General features: G+C 42.3%; 1 protein-coding gene across 1 annotated transcript in view; it reads right to left on the bottom strand.

The window, feature by feature from the left end:
* LHFPL1 (LHFPL tetraspan subfamily member 1) overlaps positions 1-24,125 on the bottom strand; it is a 39,799-nt gene extending 15,674 nt beyond the window's left edge. Inside the window, exons 1-2 of the mRNA XM_030306261.2 lie at positions 23,660-24,125; positions 12,981-13,079 (exon numbers count right to left, since the gene is read on the bottom strand). Of these exons, the coding sequence (XP_030162121.2) occupies positions 12,981-13,079; positions 23,660-24,125 (565 nt within the window). The remainder of the gene's footprint in view (positions 1-12,980; positions 13,080-23,659) is intronic.
* Between the last annotated feature and the right edge of the window lie 525 nt (positions 24,126-24,650).

Consider the following 24,650-nt stretch of genomic DNA (forward strand, 5'->3'; position numbering starts at 1 on the left):
ATCCTCACGACAACCCCACGAGGTAGCAATAAGCTCCCGAATGCTGAAAAACTGGCCCCAGGTCACAGAGCTCAGGATGTAGCTGTGCTAAAGCCCACTCTTACCACTAGTCAATCTTCCCTTGGGTTCTTCCCTGACTCACGCTGTTGTTGATGCCAATTAGAGACTCGGTGAAGGACAAATAGGTGGTAGAGTTAAATGCATCAACTTGACGTTGGACTGAGGATTCACTTGTGTGGGATCAAGTTGTTGAAATCTCTATTTGATGGCCGGAGTTTAATTAAGAACCATCCAAACACCTTTCTCAGCTTAAATCTCTCATTTAGTTAATCAAATTAAAGTGTGGGAAAGTTTGCCCTTAACAGGCTGTGGCTGGGAGCCTTTGTCTGACTTTCCCCTTCGTACTGAATGAGTGATTCATTCAACAAACAGGTATTCATTGGATTGCTATTGGGCAGCACGGGTAGTATGCCTGAGAGTCAGGAAGCTAGTCCCAGGTCTCTAGTTGTGGGGCTTTGAGAAAGTCACCTGCCCCTATTGGGTCTCACTAGATATAAATAAACCCGCTGATTGATCTGTAAGGTTCCTCCCACTGTAGGTTTCAGTGCAAGCTCCTGATCAGTGTTTGTTTTGTTTTCCTGTATTAAATATTTGATTGTTAACTTCTTATTTATTTTTATTGAGCTATAATTGACGTATGACATTATATTCATTTCAGATGTACAATTCAATATTTGTAAATGTTATGAAATTAACATCACATAAGTCTACTTAACATCCATCACTATACATGATTACAATATTTTTCTTGTGATAACTTTTAAAATCTACTCTCTTAGCAACTTTCAAATATACGATAAGTATTACTAACTATAGTCACCATGCTGTGCATTACGGCCCCAAGACTTATTTATTTTATAATTGGGAATTTGAACCTTTTGACCCCCTTCACCTATTTCACCCACCTCCTACCGTCTGCCTCTGGCAATAACCAATCATTTCACTGTATCCATGAGTTTGGTTTGTTGGTTAGTTGTTGGATTGGTTGGTTTTATAGATCATATAGTATTTACCTTTCACTGTCTTATTTCACAAAGCATAATGCCCTCGAGTTTAATCCATGTTGTTGCAAATGTCAAGATTTCCTTTTTTTATGCTTGAATAATATTCCACTGTATACATATCCCATATTTTCTTTATCCATTCATCCATCAATGGATATGTAGTTTGTTTCCATATTTTGGTTATTGTAAATAATGCTGCAATGAACAGGGGAGTGCCTATATCTTTTTGAGATAGTGTTTTCATTTCCTTCAGATAAATATCAAGAAATGAAACTCCTGGATCATATGGTAGTTCTATTTTTTTAATTTTTTGAGGAATTTCCACAGTTTTCCACAGTCGCTGCACCAATTTACATGCCCACCAACAATGCACGAGGGTTCCCTTTTTTCCACATCCTCACCAACACTTACCATTTTTTGTCTTTTTGATAATAGCCACTGTAACAAGTGTGAGGTGATATCTCATTGTGATTTGGATCTGCATTTCATGATAATTAGGGGTGTTGAGAACTTTTTCATGTACCTGTTGGCCATCTGTATGCCTTCTTTGAAAAAAAAAAATGTCTATTCAGATCCTCTGCCCATTTTTTAAATTGGATTATTTGAGGTTTTTCTGCTATTGAGTTGTATGTGTTCTTTATATATTTTGGACATTAACCCCTTATCATCAGATATATGATTTGCATATACTTTCTCCCATTTGATAGGTTGCCTTTGCATTTTGCTGATGGTTGCCTTTGCTGTGCAGAAGCTTCTTAGTTTAATATAGACCCACTTGTTTATTTTTGCTTTTGTTGCCTTTGCTTTTTGTGTCAAATCCAAAAAAAAAAAAAATCGGCAAGACGGATGTCAAGGAGCTTACTTCCTATGTTTTCTTCTAGGAGTTTTTTGGTTTCAGGTCTTATGTTTAAGTCTTTAATCCATTTTGAGTTAATTTTTGTGTACAGTATAAGATAGTGGTCCAGCTTCATTCTTTTGCATATAGTGGTTCAGTTTTCTGAATACCATTTGTTAAAGACACTTCCCTTTTCTCATTGTATACTCCTGGTTCCTTTGTTGCAAATTAATTTGTGTGGGTTTATTTCTGAGCTCTCTAGTCTGTTCCGTTAATCTATACGTCTGTTCTTATGTCAATACCATACTGTTTTGACTAGTATAGATTTGTAATATAGTTTGAAATCAGGGAACATGATCCCTCCAACTTTGTTCTCCTTTCTCAAGACTCCCTTGGCTATTGGGGGGGGGGGTCTCTTGTGATTTTATGATAAGAAAAGATAGGATTCAGTAGGCAGAGAGTGAAAGGTTAGGACCTGAGGTCCCTGGGTGGGGAAAAACACATATTTTGGAACAATGCTGGGAGTGTCTGAACACAGCAAAGCCCCTCAGGCGTAAGGTTCCTCTTAAGAATGTAACAGACACCACCTACTCCCCCTCAGGTTCCCTTCAGGAATTTGACAAAAGACCTAATTAAAAATAAGTAGTAGAGCATAAAACACATGACCCACAAGGAATGGTATGGCCATAGACCACCCCTCATGCAATGGAGTCGAGCCAATCAGGAATGTTCAACCCAGCACCCAGAGTTATCCAGCCAATAAGGGTAGAACATGAGAAGGAACGAGGGGGAAGGGAAGGGGGGTGGTGACTGGAACCTTATAAAATAAGGACCCTCGCCTATAGTCCTTGGGCATTCACTTTCAAATGTCCCCTCTTTGTAAGGAGAGCTTTCCTACTATTCTTCCTTTCTGATCTTATATGCTAATAAAATTCTGCCTGCTGCTCATTTTGTATCCACATCTTCATTCTTGGAAGTGGCAAGACAATGAACCCTGGGTATTGAGGTAAAAAAAAATCCTACAACAGTTTCATACAAGTTAATTTCCTCTTTGAAGGGAGAAAAAGAAGAAAAGGAGTCAATCACTTAAACTGCTCAACTGATGACCCTGGTGGGTGAGAGCCAGATAAGGTATGTTCCAGGGGGTTAGAGCAGGCACTGAGGGAGGATTGGGACAGCAGGGGACCTGGAAGATAGGTTTGGAGACATGAGAGAAGATCCTAGAAATAAGGGAGGCAATGGAAGGGAGGTGGTCACGTAATGGAATCAATGTGAGTTAGCTCCTCGGTGAGTCAGAAACTGGACCAGGTTGAGTTGTCTCACAAAGTAAACTTTATTTGCAGCAAATAAGGAGATCACGAAGGAATAGCTTCCAAAGCCATGACTCCCCCTTTTATTTAGGTTTAGGATAAATATTTAGATAGGGAAGCCTTGTCATTGTATGTAGAGGCAGGCATAAGGTCACACATGCACCTTAAGGAAACATGCCCATACATACATTGTGTGTTATGTAATGAGGCTGAGGGTCCACCTTGGGTGGAGATTTAGTATTATAATAAAGGTAGTCATGAGTCATTCTAGAGGTCACTCCAAGGTCCATCTGTGCAGGTGCGGGTCAGGGGTTAAGTTAAAATTAGTCTGGATGGTCTGGGCTGGCTGGAGGTCTTGTCAGGGCAGTCACTTGCTCCAGGGGCAGTTTCACTTTCCCTTTGCCTAAATTCATAGATAAGCTGGAAAAAAAGAGCTTAAGAAAAAATGTGGGACAAGGGTCGGTGAGCACAAGCTGGAGGACAGTAAAGGTCAGGTCTTGGGGGTCTAACTGGTGATAACCAAACTTTTGGGGTGAAAGAGTTTGGGAATTCCTTATACAACCGTGTTTTTGTCTTAGGAGCTGTGTCTTCTCCAAACCCTCTGATGTTTTATTTTCCCTTCCCTGCTCTACTCAATCTCTTCCTTTCAAGAAGAGAGACCAAGGGGCGCCTGGGTGGCTCAGTCGGTTGAGTGGCCGACTTCGGCTCAGGTCATGATCTCGCGTTCCGTGAGTTCGAGCCCCGCGTCGGGCTCTGTGCCAACAGCTCAGAGCCCGGAACCCGTTTCAGATTCTGTGTCTCCCTCTCTCTCTGCCCCTCCCCCATTCATGCTCTGTCTCTCTCTGTCTCAAAAATAAATAAACATTAAAAAAATTAAAAAAAAAAAAGAAGAGAGACCAAGATGGGTAGTACATAAAGAGTAGATATGCTAGAAGACCAGAGAGAGGCCCTAGCTAGACTGTATGTGATCTTAGAACACATGAAACAAAAAGTTTTGTATATCTTTCTTCTATGATCAAGTTTAGCAAGACAACTTAGGTGTCTGTATTAATGCAAGTCAAATCTAGAGGCACTTTAAAATCTCCCACACATATCCATTCCACTTACGACCTCTTCCAGAATCCCGTCAGGTGCCGCTGCTGCCTGATGTATTTGTATCCTGACTACACTAAAAGATCGACAGGGGACTCAGACTGAGGGTGGAAGTGAGAGAGACAAGATGTAAAACTAGGTACTTTCCATGATGTTTCAGACATTGGTTTCTGGAAACAATAGAGCTAAAGCAGATCTTAAGGAAAAATTCTCAAATGACTCAAGACACACCCTCACCAGTGGAGAGGGGAAAAGTCATTGCGCGCACATAGGAAGGTGAGTCTGGAGATAAGCTCCATTCACAGTTGTGCCTTTAACTTGCTGTATGACCTTACACAAATCACTTTACCTATTCCTACCTCAGGCTTTCCTCATTATAAAATGGGCATATTACCATCCGTTATCCATGCACTTTTGAAAATCAGATTAGATAATATTCATGAGAACATGTTGCAAATGTGATCTATTGATAGACCTTACCTTGCATTTAAGTGCTGTGGGTAACACAGTGGTTTTATAAGCTAGCTTGAAAACTGCTCTGTCCCATTAGAAGTATTCAGCTTCTCAAAATTCTCAGTGGGGCTCAGTTGGGTGTCCACTGTCTGTATAGGCCATTGGGTATGAAGGAATTCCCTAGTAGTTTTGTGGATCTAAGAGGATTTTGAAAACCACATGGGGCGCCTGGGTGGCTCAGTCGGTTAAGCGTCCGACTTCAGCTCAGGTCACGATCTTGCGGTCCGTGAGTTCGAGCCCCGCGTCGGGCTCTGGGCTGATGGCTCAGAGCCTGGAGCCTGCTTCCAATTCCGTGTCTCCCTCTCTCTCTGCCCCTCCCCCGTTCATGCTCTGTCTCTCTCTGTCTCAAAAATAAGTAAACATTAAAAAAATTAAAAAAAGAAAACCACAGTGAAGCTGAAATATGTGAAACCCACTGAAATGAAGTCTCTGTTCAAGGGTCTTCTTGTACCTTCACATTCTCAAGGACCTTGCTTTTCTGCATCAATCTGTCTCCACTACAGGATGATTATCATCATTACTCAAGTATTTGGCCATCTTAGAAAAAGCCTCTCTTAATCCTACATCCTCCTCTCCTCCAGCTACTGCTCAGTTTCTCTGCTTTCCCTCATAGCAAAACTTTTTGAAAGAATTGTTTACACATGCTGCTTTCATTGTCCTCATCTCACAACTACTCCAATATCTGTAATTGCAAAACTTCTCTAGGTCAACTTTGGCTGGCTGATGCCAATGGTCACTTCTCTGTCCTCATCTAGCAACTTGAATCAGTATTACACACAATTGACTACACCCCCTTCTTTGATGGATTCTCTTTCTCTTGGTTTTTGTGACCCTGCATTCTTTTTTTGTTTTTAAGATTTTATTTTTAGGGGCACCTGGGTGGCTCAGTTGGTTAAGCATCCGACTCTTGATTTCAGTTCAGGTCATGATCTCACGGTCATGAGATCACACCCCAAGTTGGGCTCTGCACTTCGTGTGGAGCCAGCTTAAGATTCTCTTTCCTTCTCCCTCTGCTCCTTCCCCACTTGCACACATGCACTCTCTTTCTCTATTAAAACAATAAAAAAATAAAATAAAATAAAATAAAATAAAATAAAGATTTTATTTTTAAGTACTCTCAAACACCCAACATGGGACTTGAACTTACAACCCCAAGATCAAGAGTCACATGCTCTACCAACTGAGCCAGCCAGGCGCCTCCCTATTTTTCTTTATATGTCTCTCTGGCTATTCTTTCTGGGTCTCCTTAGTAGGCTCTTCCTTCTCTACAGAGGAGCATAGAGGTTAAAAACACAGACTCTCAAGCCCTGCTTTCCAATATGGTAGCCACTAGTCACACTGTGGCTATTGCATTTAAATTAATAAAATTAAATAAAATTAATAAAATTAAATAAAATAATAAGATTAAATATTTGGTTAAATTAAAAATTGAGTCCCACCAACCTACTCTTTCAATTGCTCAACAATAACATATGGCTAAAGGCTAAACACATTGGACAGAAAGACACAGAACATTTCCACCATTGCAGGAACTTCCTTTGGATGGTGCTAGCTAGAACCAGACCTCTAGAATTCGAATCCCAGCTCTGCCAGTTTATCAGCTGAGTGACCCTGAGCAAGTTACTTAATTTCATAGAAAAAAATCCCTGCCTTCACAGAGTTTATGCTACCCCTACAATGGAAAAATATGGCATGCTGGAAATGTAGAAAGGAGATCTATGAACATTGATAGCTCTCTAAAAGATTTTGGTAAGTAAAAAAATGCAAGGTGCAGAATGGTACAGTTAGCTACTAGATATTTAATATGACCTTGGATGAACAAAATAAAGATGGTTTTTTTATATTTTTATATTTTATATTTTATATATATATATTTTATATATTTATTTATATTTATATTTAAATATATATATTTATATATATAATATATATAAATATATATATATATATTTATATATATTATATATTTTTTATATTTTATATTCATATTTTTATATTTATTAAAATTCTGGAGAGATATAAAAAATTTAGTGGTCCCTTTGGGGAATGGAGTCAGGGTTAGGAAAAAGACTTTGGCTTTGCATTTTATATGTTTATGTACTGTTTAATCCCATTCATAAATTGCTTTTGATTAAAAATCAAAATCTTAAATTTATATGTATATGATTTGGAATTTTTCTTATTATCCATTGCTGTATAACAAACTGTCCCCAGAGAGTCGCCTGGATGACTCAGTCAGTTAAGCATCCAACTTCGGCTCAGGTCATGATCTCACAGTCCATCAGGTCAAGCCCCTGGTTGGGCTCTGTGCTGACAGCTCAGAGCCTGGAGACTGCTTCGGATTCTCTGAGAGTGCCTCTTTCTCTTTCTGTCCCTCCCCCACTCGCACTCTGTCTCTCTCAAAAATAAATAAACATTAAAAAAATAAAAATAAAAAACTACCTCTAGAATATCGTAGATTAAAACAACATCCATTTTGGGGTGCCTGGGTGGCTCAGTCGTTTAAGCATCCAACTCCTGGTTTTGGCTCAGGTCATGATCTCACGGTTCATGAGATCAAGCCTTGCATCAGGTCTCAGCGTGCAGCCTGCTTGGGATTCTTTCTCTCCCCCTCCCTCTGTGCTGCCCCCCCTCAAAAATAAATAAATAAACTAAAAAAATCCATTTTATTATATCTCATGAATCTATAGGTAATAATTCGGTCAGAGCTCAGCTGAGCAATTTTTCTACTGCAATTGGCTTTAACTAGAGTCATTCAGTGGTATTCAGATGGCTTGAATGGAGGGCCTAGGACTGCTTTGCACACATGTCTGGTGCTTTGCAGGAATGGCTGGAAGTCTGGACTCAGCTGGGCCTCTCTCTGTTTCCAAGTATCTGTGGGACTTTCCATTTGGTCACTCCCGCAGAGTAGTCAAAGTTTTTATATGATGGCTTAGAGATCCCAGAAACCAACATGGAAACTGAACGTTCTTTAGAGGCTAGGCCTAGAATAAGCTTTATGTCACTTATGCCATACTCTATTGGTTAAAGCAGTTATAGGCCAGCCCAGATTTATAACATAAGCAGTAGAGACAGACCTAGCCTCTTTATGGGAAGGGCATCAAAGAATTTGTGCTCATCTTTAATCCAACACATACCCCAAGAGTGCTGCCTTAATACAAGTTATATCTTTGATAATTCAGGTTAGGACTAAAAATTGTAACAGTGAATGGTTCAGGATAACTGGAATGGAAACCCAGGGAAAGAGGAGCTAAAAATACGAGTGTGACCTCTTCATACTGGAAGATGAAGGAGGCTATCCAGAGTCTCAGAGTAGAATTCTATTTTACTCGTTCTCACAATCGCCTTGGCAGACTAACAATGCCTGCTTCCACTGTCCTCCTCATTCCCTTCATCTCTCTCAAGCAAGTCAAGGTAAGAAGCTTTGTTCCTCGGGTAGGGCTCATGTCTTTCTTGACTCTGTGAAGCTTCCTTTCCGAAATACAGAGTGCGTGAAATAGAGCCTACAGCAGAATCAAACTAATGCCACCAATCGATAGTCTCCCCTCCAGCACATTCTGCTCTGCTATCTTTTAAAGAAGGCCCCTATCTACTTCAAGTCAAATGTTGTGCTAGGTACTTTAATATATATTTTATTATGTCATTGTGACAACGTTGGAATGGGTATTATTTTTATCCCCCATTTTACAGAGAAGGAAAGTGAGACACAGACACTAAGTGACTGTACCCCCATACAAATACATAGGGGGCAGAGCCTGGATAGCAACTGAGATCTTTGACTCCAAAGCTTATGATCTTTCAGTATACCAGGCTGCCTTTCAAAGAAAAAGAAACGAAAGTCTGTACACTGGATACTGAGTGTACTTTTCTTGTGTTTCATTCATCTAGCCACACAGTATTTAAGGTATGCCGAAGGGGCTTCCCCACTACCAGAATGTCCAGAGCATTAATGCGCTTTTATTTTTTAAATGTTTATTTCCTTTTTGAGAGAGAGACAGAGACAGAGTGTGAGAGGGGGGAGGGGCAGAGAGAGAGAGGGAGACACAGAAGCTGAGGCAGGCTCCAGGCTCTGAGCTGTCAGCACAGAGCCCGACGCGGGGCTCGAACCCATGAGCCGGGAGATCACGACCTGAGCCGAAGTGGGATGGTCAACCGACTGAGCCACCAAGGCACCCCAGAATCTCCAGAGTCTTAAACAAAAGTCTAAGGGGAAAAGCTGTACTTCTAGCATTGGCTTTTCCAAACCTTGGTATCCACAAGCTCAGTATTCCCAACATATCATAAAATATATTTTTTAAAATTCTACTACATGTTTTGCTCCTGCTCCTGGCACCTCTGTATTACAAGGGAACAGCTGATAATACAGCTGGCACCGTCATGTATGTTTTGGCAGCTGACCAGAAAAGGGTCAAGAGTGGCACAGATGGTCTCTCCTTTTCAGCATTAACCAGGTTTTTTTTTTCAACCAGAAAAGTGCTAATATGGAGGCCTGTAATTGAAGAATATGGGCAGGAAATGTGGCTCATGGATGAGAGACACTTCGGTGATTGGAAAAATTAGAAAGGGTGATTCGGAAAAGGAACTGGGAGGGCTTGACTCAAGCAGGATTCAGCAATCCCTTTATCCCTAAGCATTTACAGAACTACACTATCCTGTGCACTGTGGACAGGGGAGCTAGAGTCCTTGGGGAGACATATGGTGCAGGAGAGAAGGGTAATAAAGGAGGAGAATGTAATGGAGAGAGAAACAATAATAAAATATTGAGTAAAAATTAAGAGAAAAATAATGATCCTGTGGTAAACACGATTGATGGCTGTCAACTTGAAACAAAGGCAGCCACACACAAAATTGCCCATTTGTGAACTAGCCCCTTGGGGTGGTGATTAGTGCAGAAAACTGCCAGATGACTATATGCAAATCATGTCTGCAATCTTTTACTTTGGCATTTTACATTAATCAAAGTAGCAACTCATTCTATGAAGCCAATGTTACCTCCATACCCAAATCCAACAAACACATCACAGGAAAGAAATCCACAGACCAATATTCCTAATGAACATAGATGCAAAAATCCTCAATAAAATTCTAACAAACAAACCCAACAACATATAAAATGGATTATATACACCATGACCAACTGTGATTTATCCCTGAAATGCGAGGTTGGCTTAACATATGAAAATCAATCAGTAAAAAAAGTGATCATGTCAGTAAGTGAAGAAAAAGTATTTGACAAAATCCATCACACTTTCATGATTAATCCACTTAACATACTAGGAATAGATAAAAGAGAACTTTCTCAACCTAATAAAAGCCTTATGAAAAAAACCAATAGTTAACATCAATATTTAGTGGTGGAAAACTGGACCCTTTACCCCTAAGGTGAGGGGTAAGCCAATAATGTTTGCTCTCACCAGTTCTATTCAACATTGTTGTGGAGGTTCTAGGCAAGACAATTAGATAATGAAAAGAAATAAAAGACACCCAGATTGGAAAAGAAGAAGTAAAACTATCTCTATTCTCAGATGACAGGATCGTATATGTAGAAAATCCTAAGAACTCTACCAAAAAAAAATCATTAAAATTAATAAAAGAGTTCAGCAAGCTTGATGGATACAAGGTCAATATAGAAAAACCATCTGTATTTCTATACACTTTAACAACGAACAATCCAAATATAAAATTAAGAAGACAATTCTATGTATAATATTATCAAAAACAATAAAATACTTCAGAACATATTTAATAAAAGAAGTGAGACTTGTATATTGAAAACTACAAAATCTCATTGAAAAAAATTAAAGATGATCTAACTCAGTGGAACATCATCTTGTGTGTTCTTGGATTGGAAAACTTAACATTGTGGAAGTAGCAATACTCTCCGAACTGATGTACAGATTCAACACAATCTCTATCAAAATCCCAGCTGGCTGTTGTGCAGAAACTGACAAGCTGAATCTAAAATTTACATAGAAATGCAAGAGATCCAGAATAGCCCAAACAGTCTTCATGACCTTGGGTTTGGCAATATATTCTTAGATATGACACCAAAAGCACAAGAAACAAAAGAAAAATAGATAAATGTGGGTTTCATCAAAATTAAATAACTTTGTACTTCAAAGGACATCATCAGTAAAGTAAAATATAACGCACAGAATGGGAAACTTTCAAATCATATATCTGAAAAGGGTCTGGTGTCCAGAATGCATAAAGAACTCTCACAACTCAACAACAATAACAAAAAAGGCAAATGACCCAGTTAAAAATAGGCAAATAATTTGAATAGACGTTTCGCCAAGGAAGATATAGGAAGGATATGTCCAATCAGTAAATGAAAAGAAGCTCATCATCATCAGTTATCAGGGAAATGCAAATTCAAATCACATTGAGATACCACTTCACACCCCCCGGGATAGCTATGACTTTTAAAAATTGAAAACAGGGGCACCTGGTTGTCTCAGTTGGTGAATCGTTGGACTTTGTCTCAGGTCATGATCTTGCAGTTCATGAGTTTTAGCCCTGTGTCGATCTCTGTGCTGACAGCTCGGGATCTTGTGTCTCCCTCTCTCTCTCTGCCCCTCCCCTGCTCATGCTCTGTCTCTCTCTGTCTCTCTCTCAAAAATAAATAAACATTAAAAAATTAATGGAAAACAAGTAAACAAGTATTGGTGAAGATGCTGGGAAATTGGAACTCTTTCATACTGAAAAACAGAAGTACTGATACATGCTACAACATGGACGAACGTGCTAAGTAAAAGAAGCTAGACGTAAAAACCACATATTATATGATTCCATTTATATGAAATTTCCAGAATAGGCAAATCTGTATTGAAAGTGGTTGCGGGGGGGGGGGGTGGGGCTCGATGCAGGGAGGAATGGGGAGTGACTACTTATGGGTAAGGGGTTTCTTTGGGGGGTTATGAAAATATTCTGGAATTAGATAGTGGTGATGATTGCACAAATTTGTGAATGTACTTAAAACCACTAATCGTACACTTTAAAATGGCAGACTTTATGGCATGTGGGTTGTATATCAATAAAGCCATTATTTTAAAAAGTAGAATTATATATCCAACAACCAAATAGGAGAAATGTAGTAAATCTTTAACTGTCTCTATCCCAGCTAGCTGGAATAGTGGCTTGCTTCGTTTTTCTTCAGAACCCACCCCCAAATATGTACTCATTCCTTCACCTATGGCAAAATTATTATATTTGCCAGTCAGCTCAGCCCTGAGCCAGTAACACTAGACATTCCAGGGCCCACATTTGTCACATCTTCTATATAGCCCTTCCCTCATGCTATGCTTATATAGTGAACAACTCCTTTCTCCAAAAATGAATCAGAGGAGACTCAAAAAAACAGGCTGAGGCAACAGACAGAAAGGGAAGTATTGGAACGTAAGCTGTAGGGAATAGGTGACCTCATTATTCCAAAATCCTCTCCTACAATTGAGAATACTCAAAGAACCCTAGACATTTCCCCTTCTACTCTCTTCCACGATAGTATATTGGGAAAATACTTTGACGTCTTTCAATTAGAGTCTAATCTAGTCCCAATTCACATTAGTGAACTTGTCATTCTCAGTGAGAATTGGCAGCCATAGAAGAGTCCAGAATTACTCTGCCACCCATCCTAATATTTGACAGCTCTTGCCATTAACGTACCACTAACAATGTAACAATGTGAGTAACAATTCCCAATATTTAATCTAGGCTCCTAATGCTTGATGTAAACCAGATTACCTCTTGTTATATTCTTCATAGAGAGTGAGAAGAGATAGTGTTGATTTATATTTGGAAATCAGTGCCTGGAAAGGAAAGAGTAATAGAAACTGGGATTTTTTTCAGAGAATGACAGATCATCAGTTTCTAAACATTTGAAATCCCCCTGTAGATAGGGCTTCCCCAAACTGGTCACAGGACTCTGGGTAAAAGCGCATTAAGGATGTAGAGAGACATAACCGAAAAAGAGAAATTTATGTCCCACCTTTGTGAGTTATCAAGGCCAAATGAATCTAGCCAAGCCACCACTCCCCACAAGCTAACATGATGACAGAGACTCAGGCAAGCACCATTAGCAAGAAGACTCCCCTCCAAGAAGTAAAGCACTTGGAAAACCAGGTTCCCAAAAGAACCATCACTGCCATCCTGCCCAGACCACCTTACCTAACTGAAATTGATTGGAGACATTCCCACATGTTTGCATTATCTCCGGGCTATTCCATCCTAAGGGGTATAATGCACAGCCTGAGCTTATCAGCAACCCTGGAAAGAAAAGCATACACATAGGTAGAAAAAAATGTAACAAGTCTTCTGTCACCCCAAATTTCTCTCTGGATTAGCTCAGCTCCAACTCTGCCTCTTGTTCCCAGAGTTTATCTTTCCCCTTTAACCTTAAATGTCTGTGACACTACCAACTCAACAGGATTTCTTGGCCATGTCATAAGCAGTGAGCTGCAGTAGATAGTAGAGGGAACAACTTCTAAAGAAAAGGCAGTATTAGGAATTAAGACAGGCCGGTGTACTTTTTACAGGCAAAATGTTTTTGACGACGACCCACAAAGCTAACTTGGCCTCTCCAGTCGGACTCTTCTTCTATCTTGGTCTGATTTTCAAAAGACAACAATGTAGAGAATGTTACTCTTTCCTAAAACTCAGCCTTTTCTAAGAGTCAAATGGGTCCTTAATGGTTAAAGGTAGGTCATGGTTTCTATCACTTAGACTCAGCTGCCAGACCGATATCTACAGAAAGCATACACATTGGGTAGGCTTCTCCTGGTGAGGAGGGCACCACACTCCTTCTTCCAGAAATACTGTCTCATTCTGAGAAATGGTTCCAGCCTTATGCTAAGCATCTCTCCTTTATTTGGCTTCCGATACCTTCCGCTGTGCCCCCCATCTTCGCATCCATTTTGTTTAGGTTATTTGGTCACTACAGAGAAACTATGGGATCTTAGCAATAACCTTACTCTTCTGACCAGAGATACAAATCTGGGTCTGCTTGCTGACACTTCCTTCTAAGGAAACTATGTGATCCTCAGCTCTTCCTTACTGCCCAGGTTTACATTTTATAACCTATGACCTCTTCCTCCCTCATGTCTTTGGTGACAGTGCGGTGGACTACACATGACAGCTAACACAAAAACAACCAAATTCATTGGCTGCTCAGTGATGGGTGACCTCATATCCTGGCATGAAGACATCAGCTGGGCCTGATTCTTCCTTCTGGACATTTTAATCCAGAAACAGAGATGCTGAGGGAGTTAGCAGATGGGGCAAAGGTTAGGGAAGAAACACCCTAAGAGGTAGAACCAAGTGTGTGTCAAGCTGAAGCCAAGTTCAATCCAGAGTTATGAATAGACATCAACTCTGGGTAGGCTGAGCAAACTGATTCCTAGAGAGAGAGAGAATACAGCGGCGTGAAGCAGACACGCCATGGCGAAGAACTCCACACTTCCCCTGAAAGAGCTAGAGAAAAATCCAGTCCTTCCCAATGGCTTTCCAGTTCCACTTTCCTTGTGTTATAATCAACTCCCTTTTTAGTGAGAGAGCTCAAGTGAGGCTCTTCTACTTGCGACCAAGAGAGCCTAATTACAAGAACACTATACCTGGGTGCCACACCAAAGGTTATGGGAAGGTCATGTGCCAGAAATATAAATGCAGAAACTAATAACACAGAACCTCCACGGAGCAGGGCTTTGATCAATGATGAATGAATGGCATATTTATAGGTTCCAGAGCTCTAGGGCTCGGCTGGACAGTGAAAGGCAGGTTACTCCAGGGACTGCTGGCCTCCCCTGCACCTCCCTTTCCCCGCTGAGGAAGATTCCACGTACACGCTGAGAAGCTAATAAGTCCACTCTGCCTTAAGATGAATCCTTTCGGAAGAAGACCACAAAGTACTCTAAGCTTGTCTGCAACATGGCAGCCAGCTTTTCTTAATATTCAACGAGTCCAGAGAAAAAGATGAGGTAGCAAGAAGAGTTTAAATAGGAAAACTGAGATAACTTTCTAACAGTAAGAGAGGGTTTAGAAACTAAAAGAATGACCAATTAAGGTTAGAAATTCTCCTCAGTGGAATGCTTAAAATTAGAAGGCATTCTTATCTGTCTCGTAGTCTTAAAGGAAACGAAACTGGTCACTCAAAGGTCTTCCTAAGCTCTGGAATTTATCCAGTAGCAATGGAACAACACTCCTATTTGTTTAGGGATTCCTTCGTCGTGTTCGTTTGTTTTTACCACAGATGAACTGAAATCCTGTGATATGAAGAGGTATCAGCCAGAGTGTGCACAATGGGTTAAAGACAAAATGGGAAACGAATCCTAAGCCTTTTCCAGCCCCTGGTACTTATCCTTTGAGAGAAGAGTTACTAAAAAGTGAGCTTTTCCACATGAACTAGGAAGAAAAGAACACACGTTTATGAAAGAACGGCAGTTCAGCTATCTAACCTCCACCTTCAAAGCCCTGGGACTGGCATGAGCTCTGAGTGCTCAAGCAGGAACAAGTGCTGGCCGAGTGTCTGTCTTGCCATGGCTGAAGAGGGTGGAACTTCTTCAGCCCTCTCTTGTTCCTCAGACCTTACCGTGGTGAGAAGCTCAGGTCAGGAACTATCTCCTCCAGGAAGCCTTTCTCACAATCCCCCAGGTGCCCCGCCCCCAGCCTAAGTTAACATTTTCCTCCCCTCTGTTCCCACAGCACCTTGTGCTTACTCCCGTGACTGAAATATCCTGTGATATATATCTTTTACAACTGATTGCGGTCTGCTTCCCTCACTGAAGTGTGTGTTCCTTCTGGAGGGTATGATGCTAAGTGAAATAAGTCAGTCAGAGAAAGACAGACATCATATGTTCTCGCTCATAGGTGGAATTTGAGAAACTTAACAGGAGACCATGAGGGAAGGGAAGGAAAGGAAAAATAGTTACAAACTGAGAGGGAGTCAGACCATAAGAGACTCTTAAATACAGAAAACAAACTGGGGGTTGCTGGGGGTGCAGGGGAAGGCGAAAATGGGTGATGGGCATTGAGGAGGGCACTTGTTGGGATGAGCACTGGGTGTTGTGTGTAAGTGATGAGCCATGGGAATCTACTCCCAATGAATGTATTCTTAATAAAATATTTTGAGAAAAAAAAGTGTGTGTTCCTTGAAGGGAGGGGCCTTATTTATCTTCGACTATGTATGCTTGGTACCTGGTACATAATAAGTGCCCAATAAATGCATCTGTTTCAGAGTATGCTCTGGGTACCTAACAGACAGCTTCCTTTGCCCACACTACCCAAGGGGGAAGCCTTCTGAAGGGATCTTCTTAGCATGGATGGGAGATCATCCTAGACACCTGGTACATCTATAGAATCCTAGAGAGGGAAAGGCCTCTGGAGATTACCTACTCTAATCCGTCCCCATTACAGATGTGGATATTGAGACTCAGAGAGGGACAGTGATTTACCTATAGTCACATAGCCAGTTACTGGAAACACTTTTTCTCACTAAGCAGAGAGATCATCAACCCTTAGAAGCTCTGTCCTTCTATCCAGAAATGACTGCCTTTTGACAACAATATCTCTAGCAAGCACTAGGAATCTTATAGGCATTAGATCCAGAGACATGGTACAACACAATGGCTTCAGAGAACAATACTGGATTATATATACTTGAAAGTTATTAAGAGACTAGATCTTAGATGTTTTCACCACACACACACACAAGGAATGAAATGAGGTGATAGATTGTTATCTAACCTTATTGTGGTAATCATTTCACAATATGTATGTGTATGAAATCACATTTTACACCTCAAACTTACAGTGTTCTATGTCTGTTATATTTTAAGAAGCTGGAAAAAAAGAGAGAGAGAGAATGGATTCTATAATCAGTCTAGATCTAAGTTCAAATTTCAGCTCTGCCACCTAGAGGCTGTGTGACTTTCGGCAAGTGACTTAATCTCTCTGTGCAGTTATCTCATCTTTAAAATGAGAATAGTACTCTATCCTATAGGGCTGCTTCAAAAAGTAATACTCATAAAATATCTAGCATATAGAAAGTGCTCAATAAAAAATATTATTATTAAACAGCAGCCTCCCCCTATGACTCCTCTCTCAACTTCTCACATATAATATTCTCTGTGCTAATTTCTTTCTCACCTCTTTGTCCTCATAAGAAAAACCAGTTGAAAAGTCAAAAACTGAATAGGGCTCGATTCAAAAGCTGCCTGGTTGGAGTTGTTATCTTGCAATTTTTTGCAGGCACCAAGCCAGAGACTAGAAATCTCGGCCAGACATGTGCTCTGCCCCAGTGCATGTGGCCCCATACTCTGCCCAACCAGCCTTCCTACTCTTCCTATCCTCTGTCCTCCCTCCTGCCTTTTTTTTTTTTATTTTTTTTTCAACGTTTATTTATTTTTGGGACAGAGAGAGACAGAGCATGAACGGGGGAGGGGCAGAGAGAGAGGGAGACACAGAATCGGAAACAGGCTCCAGGCTCTGAGCCATCAGCCCGGAGCCCGACGCGGGGCTCGAACTCACGGACCGTGAGATCGTGACCTGGCTGAAGTCGGACGCTTAACCGACTGCGCCACCCAGGCGCCCCCCTCCTGCCTTTTAAATGATGAACACAGCATATTCAGCATATTCCTGGGCTGCTTTGATGGCAGAAAAAACTAGTTTAATGTTTAATTATTTTTGAGAGAGAGAGAGAGTGGGGTAGAGTCAGAGAGGGAGGGAGACACAGAATCCAGAGCAGGCTCCAGGCTCTGAGCTGTCAACACAGAGCCCAACACGGGGCTCGAACTCACAAACTGTGAGATCATGACCTGGGCTGAAGTCAGATGCTTAACCGACTGAGCCACCCAGGAGCCCCAGAAAAAAACCAGTTTAAATCCCAACTCCAGCCCTGTGTGAGATCTAGCCCCGGCTCCCACTTCTGTATGTGTTATTGCTAACTCCTGGTTTTGTCTAACCAAATACGTCCCTTGGAAAAGTCTGCCCCAACTGCTTCTGTTCAGCTGGGTACTTTCTTATTCTCACCTGTCTCTAGAAAGGATCTTATACTTTTTCCTGCCAAGAAGGAAGTTCCTTATATTTCCTTCTCAACTATTTCTTCTTTGTTTAGCTCTCACTGAAAATAGAGAACAATTCACAAGCATCTCGCATATGTACACACAGGGGAATGTGAGAGTATGTTCTCATCCTTACTTCCCTACTATACAGTGACCAGGGGGCTGCCATCTTGTTTCCCTTCTTTGACTGTTCTCTCCACAAGAATCCCCTATCCCAAAATATACCAAATATCCTCCCCTAACTTTGTTGCTATAGTCTGAATTCCCTTCTCTGACCAAGCAGAGGCCTGGAGTTGAACACTTTACTCAGCCCTTGTGGCAGGCAACCTCAACACCAGTACAAACCCTCAGACTCACTCACCTTCTCGGACAGAACGTGGAACCCTTCTTGCAGCTACATCCCAGCTACACTCAACCTTCCCTTGATGACAGAATGACTACTTTCCCATACCCCAACAGTCATATAACCTCCTTCTAACTGCACATTCTCCATTAGGCAGATGCCTAACCTTCGTCTCTGGGCAGAGAACGTCCCATCCCTGGGTGTTACCAATCCCCTTTGCTACCCCTTCTGCCATCCACAAGCGCAAATATTGAGGATGCAACCATTTGGTTGCACTCTCCACCCCATCCCCAAATATCTGTCCAAATATGGTTATTAGGTAGTTTGAATTTACCACCTGAGCAGAAGTCCAGTGTGAGTTAATTTGTTATTAATTTGCTCAATTTATTGCTCTTGTAGCAACTTTAACTCAAACGTACTAGAAAATGTATAAATCTGCCCTCTAGCTATAATCTTAGCTTTCCCTTCCCAGGGAGCTCCTCACTCAACTCTCTAATTCATTTGACCCCATATTCTCTCTTGGAGTTATAAGAAAGTTTACTTCTGCAAGAAATATTTAAGGTAGATCAGGGGAGATTTCACATAGAGGCTACATTTGACCTGAACTTGGAGAAAGAGGCAGATGTTTACAGGCAGAGATGGAAGAAAAGGGAGTTCTAGGAAAAAGCAACATTATGAACAACCCTGAGCAGAGGTTCTCAAATTTTGGTGTGTACAAATGAAAGATCATAGCTACCTCTGCTGTAGGAACAAGGGAATATGATCGGGATATGAAGGAGACTATAATTGTATCGGTAACATATTTCTTAAGGTGACCGGTGCATACATCTCAACTATTTTATACTATATTGTCAAGAACAGATCAGTCTAAGGAGACTGTGTAAAACACAGAGTATAAGGCATCAGTTCTGATTCAGTAGGCTTAGAATGGCACTAACAAGCACCCCAGGTAATTCTTATACAAACGGTTCATGGGCCACTCTAAAAAAACACTGTGATAGCATTTCATCTTCAAGAGGAAAAGGAGAAATCAGTAGCACCAGTGCATAAGGCCCAGGGCTGAGAGTCAGGAGCCCTGACCCATATTCTCTGCTCTGCTCCAATTGGGTACCTAAGTATTTGCTAGTAGGTTAACTTCTTTAAATATGATTTTCCCAAGCAGAAAGCCACTTTTATCCTCGTTCATCATGGTAAGGATAGACTAAATGATGCCTGGTGAAATTGAGGGATTTTCCAGGAAATGCATCGTTTACAGGGAAGATAATGGGGGTTTTTTTGTTTTTGTTTTGTTTTTGAGTTTGTTTTTGTTTTGTTTTATTTTTAGAAAAATAGCCCCCTTTCCTTGATTCAAGGTCTCAGTGATCTGTCTCTAGTGGCAATTTTCACTGAGCTTGAAGCATGTAACATTAGGACCTTACGTGGAAAGAAACAGTGGTGCCTATCTGGGTACGTTGAATTATATCTCCTTAACCAAAAAAAAAAAAAAAAATGTCCAGAGTGGTGGTTCTCACTTGCGTTGGGAAAAAGGAACACAGCATACACATCAGAGTCACTGGGGAGATTTTTCAAAACACGCAGACGTCCACCTGTTGCTGTGTAAATCAGAATGGGAAAAAGGTTGAGAGAGTTGGGGAGTCCACATATTTTTAAGCCCTCCAGGTGATCTTGATACATTCCCTGCTCTAGAAAGATTCTTGGCCTCCCTCATGTAACCCGATCCAAGATCTTATACTTTTTCCTGCCAAGAAGTTCCTTATATTTACTTCTCAACTATTTCTTCTTTGTTTAGCTCGCACTGAAGATAGAGAACAATTCACAAGCATCTTGCATATGTATACACAGGGGAATGTGAATAATGACCTTGTTCTCAGGGACTGGGGGCCAGCTGTTTGGAAAGCCCAGCATCCCCAGGGTTGAAATAATCTCCTGGCCAGATGTTTCCTTCACCGGTTGGAGCAGGGCATGAAGGTCCCAGTGGAAGGCTCCCTGGACCCTAGGCTTGTCCAGCTGGGTCAGCTGCAGGTGGAGCAAATGGGACCCAAGGGCCCCATCAGGTCACCTTGCTAAGTCTGACTCAGGCCAGCAGCTCTTTATTTCTTCCTGTCTCTCCCACTTCCCACTGTTCATCTCTGTGGGCAGCTGCCAAACTGGGGAACAAGAGTCAGGCAGGGGGAGGGAGTAGTTCTTAATGGATACTCCATCTCTTCAGTGGTTTGGGGTCTGGCAGAGATCAACCAGACCTAAAACAAATTGGCTCCACCCCCCTGCTGTATTTCGGTTAATGCACTAGCTGCCGAGAAGCAGGCAGGCCTGGAACAACAGAATCAATTCCCCTCAGCTGAACAGCAAGCTTAAACTTAACCCCCACAGCTCTTTCTCTTGTGTCTTTTATCCGTGGTGCTAAACATGCTGTTCAGGCTTGGCTTCCTGACACTGACAGAGCATATCTCCGAGGGGTCAGATACAAGATCTCTGGAGACCCTTGGGTGATGGTCATGTGCCAAGGGGCTCCTAGGAAATATGATGCATCCGAGCAGTCTTCACCATTCCCTCACATCTGATGTAACCTTGACAGGTGCCGGTTTTTAAAAAGGAGGTACAAATGACCCTTATTTGGCTGGTGTTACAGATGGGAGAGCTATGGAAATTTAGCCATCTGTCCAGTATCATTCACTTATCCAGGGATAAACCTTGAACCACCATGCCTTGGGTCTTGACTCCTATGACTACTGTCAAATGGCATTTTATTTTTGAACTTTAAAGACCCTCACCCAGGTATAAATACTGTGACCATATGCCTATGAGCAAGGGTCAATGGGGAATCATTCTATATGAGGAACCACATAAGAGGAAAATAGTACTAATGTTTTGCTTCTTATGTATGACACCTGCCACTCAGCCCAAGTTCTTGCCCACTCAGTCCATGAGTGTATTGTAAAATTCCATGACCTACCCACATACCTCCTCAAGAATTTCCTCTGAGTTTCTAAACCTCGGAAGTGGGATCAACTAAAATGTATCATATGGAGAAACATAAGGGTTTTTGTAAAAGTCTCAGTCAAGCCCAAGTAAGCTGGGAGTAGGAGCCACTGTTAATAATGCTTGGACTCTGGTGGAAGCTGTTGTTACTTGCCTTCTGATTCCTACCAATTAGCCCCTCTCACCCTCTGCTGGCAACTCTTAGAAATTCAAGTGAGGCTAAGCTGTCACTCTCAAATCAGAATAGAAAAGGACTCAGGGTGCTAAGGTCCCCTGGGGGAAACAAAAAGCATAGCATGTGAAGGAACCCAGCTCTCACGTGTTCAACTTATCCTAAGATACGCTAGACACTGCGATAGCTGTGTATTCATTCTTCTACAGTTACTGAAGACCTGGTCTGTGCCAGGCACCGAACTGGGCCCTGAGACTATAAATATAAGTTGCTTTCTCCCGCCAGCTAAGTGTTATTTTCTGAAATAACGTGTCCATAAAAGTGCTGAGCTATCTATAGCATGCCCAAGAATTCAGGTGAAAAGTGAGCCTATTTAAGGTTTATTTGTGATACCCATAGAGCCCCCAAAGGGAGACAAAGTCATTGGCTTAGACCAGCCTTAGTAACTGGTTCTGTACCATGGTTTTCAAGGGGGAAGAAAGGAGCTAGTCTAATGACTTTCAATGTGGCCAGAAAACCATTAGTAGCTAAAGAATGGAAAATTTCAGGAATAAGGGAGACTAGAATGTGAATTCACATTTAATTTTTTTTTTCAACGTTTATTTATTTTTGGGACAGAGAGAGACAGAGCATGAACGGGGGAGGGGCAGAGAGAGAGGGAGACACAGAATCGGAAACAGGCTCCAGGCTCTGAGCCATCAGCCCAGAGCCTGACGCGGGGCTCGAACTCACGGACCGCGAGATCGTGACCTGGCTGAAGTCGGACGCTTAACCGATTGCGCCACCCAGGCGCCCCGTGAATTCACATTTAAAACTTTTACAGTGAGTCTGAAGAAAGAGGGAACCAGAAAATATCACCTTAACTGGAACAACACAAAGAAACTGGCAATTTTCATAAGCAGGTCAGGAAACCATGATGCGTTAGTTCAGGGTTTCTCGACCTTGGCATGATTGTCATTTTGTGCCGGATACTTCTTTGTTGTTGGAAATTGGAAGCTGTCGTGTTTTTGTGCCTTGTGGGATATTTAACATCATCCCACATCTTTATCCACTGGATGTCAATAGCACACTCCCCAAGTTGTGATAATCAAAAGTGTCTCAAAGAGATTACCAAACGTCCAGGGCAGGGCGGGAATAGCTCCTGTTGAGAAACAATGTCTTTGTTCACCACTATTCTCTTACTCCAAGGCCATCTCAATACAGTCATTAGAGAGAATAAAGAAATTTAGCATCTGCGCCATCTTGCCAACGAACAAATTCAAGGAAGGAAGGGAGGTGAGCATACTAGAGGTCACTGTCACTTGCCCAGCCACTGGGCAACTTAGCGTTAAGAGCCAGAAGTGGGAACCAAGTTTCTCGGCTCCATTCACACACATTGTGCTGCTAATGGAGGTGATAATGATGATGACTTGAATAATGATTCTAAAACTTCATGAACAACAACCACAAACTTCAGCAAGATGTTCTACCAGCACTTTTTCCCAGTGCCCCATTTAGGTATAAAATATAACACATACATTTGCCTGTCTACACTTGCCTTTTCTTCTCGCAAAGTTCAAATTAAACTGCCCCCATTGCCTTCCCGCAGTCTGCCATATTTGCATTTTGCTCTTTCCTGGCCCATCTGCACGCTACCAGCACCCCAGGTCTTGTGCACTAAATTTAGAGGGAGACTGAATGAGGGGAAAAATGAGTAGGGTGGGTCAGGGCCATAGGAAATTGGGATAGACTGTTAACAGCTACCAGATAGGGCTAGCCTTAAATATAGGGCAAATAAGCAGGGACCTACAGTCTGTCTCGTACCTAGCATTTCACTTTTAGAGATATATTCCTTTGGTGAAGGCTGTACATTAAACTTGTCAGTAATTAGCACTTGCGTGTACATGTTTATCAGATCATTGCCCTTTGAGATCACTACCAGAGATCAAGGCTCTCGGAGATCAAGTGTATTTAGAGTATATGTTGCTGCCCCTGGAAAGCGGACCTGGATAAAAGTCTTCAATGGGCACTACTCAGGCGGAAGAAGGTGATGAAAATGGAGGCTAAAAACAAAAAACAAAAACCAAAAAACCCAGATACCAACTTTGCTACTAGCCCGTTTTGCTGTGAGTAAAACCCTGCTATAGATTGCACTCTGGGGAGTCCTGGGCTGGGTGTTTCAAAGGAGTCCACGTTCATAGCGTTCGGGTTGGACAAACAGGAGGGGCTGAGAGTGGATTTCCCCGTAAGGCAACACGTCCCACCCCCACCCCCACCGCCAAGCTCCACAACCTGCCCAGCCCCGGTGACACAGTCTTACCTCCCACGAACTGTGCTGCTCCCATGCAACGTCCCATCATTCTGGAGATGAGCCCCTCCATGCAGCAGCCCAGGACAGCAGCCAGTGCCACGAGGAGCAGCAGAGCACAGCCGGCACCTGTCACCACTGTGCACATCTGCCAGGCCAGGCTTGGGATGGCACTGAAGCTGGCATAGCGCCCACACTCTTCCACCATGATCAGACTGTGCCCCTCTCCCCGCACGGGGTAGTTGCACCTCCGGAATGTGCTGAATGACACTGGCTTCCCCAGCTGGGATCCAAAGAGCCAGTAAGGCAGGAAGTAACTGGTAGAACTGGCCACAGCAGTACCAAGGGACAGGAAGGCCCAGAGGGTCCCCACCAGGGTCAGGCTGCTCCTCATGGTCCCAGGTTTCTCTGCAGGGATGGGGAGATGAGTTGGGTCATAGCACCAAATGCAGAAAGTTAGCAAGTAGGCCAGTTTCATCTGGCTGGCCAGTCCTAGGGCTCGTTTATGTACCACTTGGCCTTTGCTTCTGGATAACATTATTCTCCTCAGGACCGTTTAGGTCCTTCTGGGATTCTGCTTTCCAGCATTTTCCCCATCTTCCCTTCCCTCCACCTGATTCAGATTTCTATGGTCTCTAGGCTGCAATGGAAGAGCCATAGAAATGAACTGGTGGCTGCTCCAGCAGCTGGAATGCAGCCTGATCAGACAGCTTTCAACTCTTGACGTCTAGCATGAAGCAAGTGGCAGGAGGGAAGGCTGAATGAAACCAAGGCTGCCCAGAGAATCCTCAGCTTCCGGTGGAATGGCTTTACTGGCCTGGAGGCCTGGAAGGAGATGGTATCTCAAAAGGGTCAGGAAGCAAGTTGTTTTCAGAGAGTGAGGGAGAAGGAAGACACCTCAGGGGGCTGCCCCTCCTACAAGGGAGAAGAAGGAAAGAGAGCTCACTGTGGGGGGTCACAGGATGTGCCCCTACGACCTATGTAGGATGTCTAATAGGGCGTC

The sequence above is a fragment of the Lynx canadensis genome, chromosome X (assembly GCF_007474595.2).
Source record: "Lynx canadensis isolate LIC74 chromosome X, mLynCan4.pri.v2, whole genome shotgun sequence".
NCBI lineage: Eukaryota > Metazoa > Chordata > Mammalia > Carnivora > Felidae > Lynx > Lynx canadensis.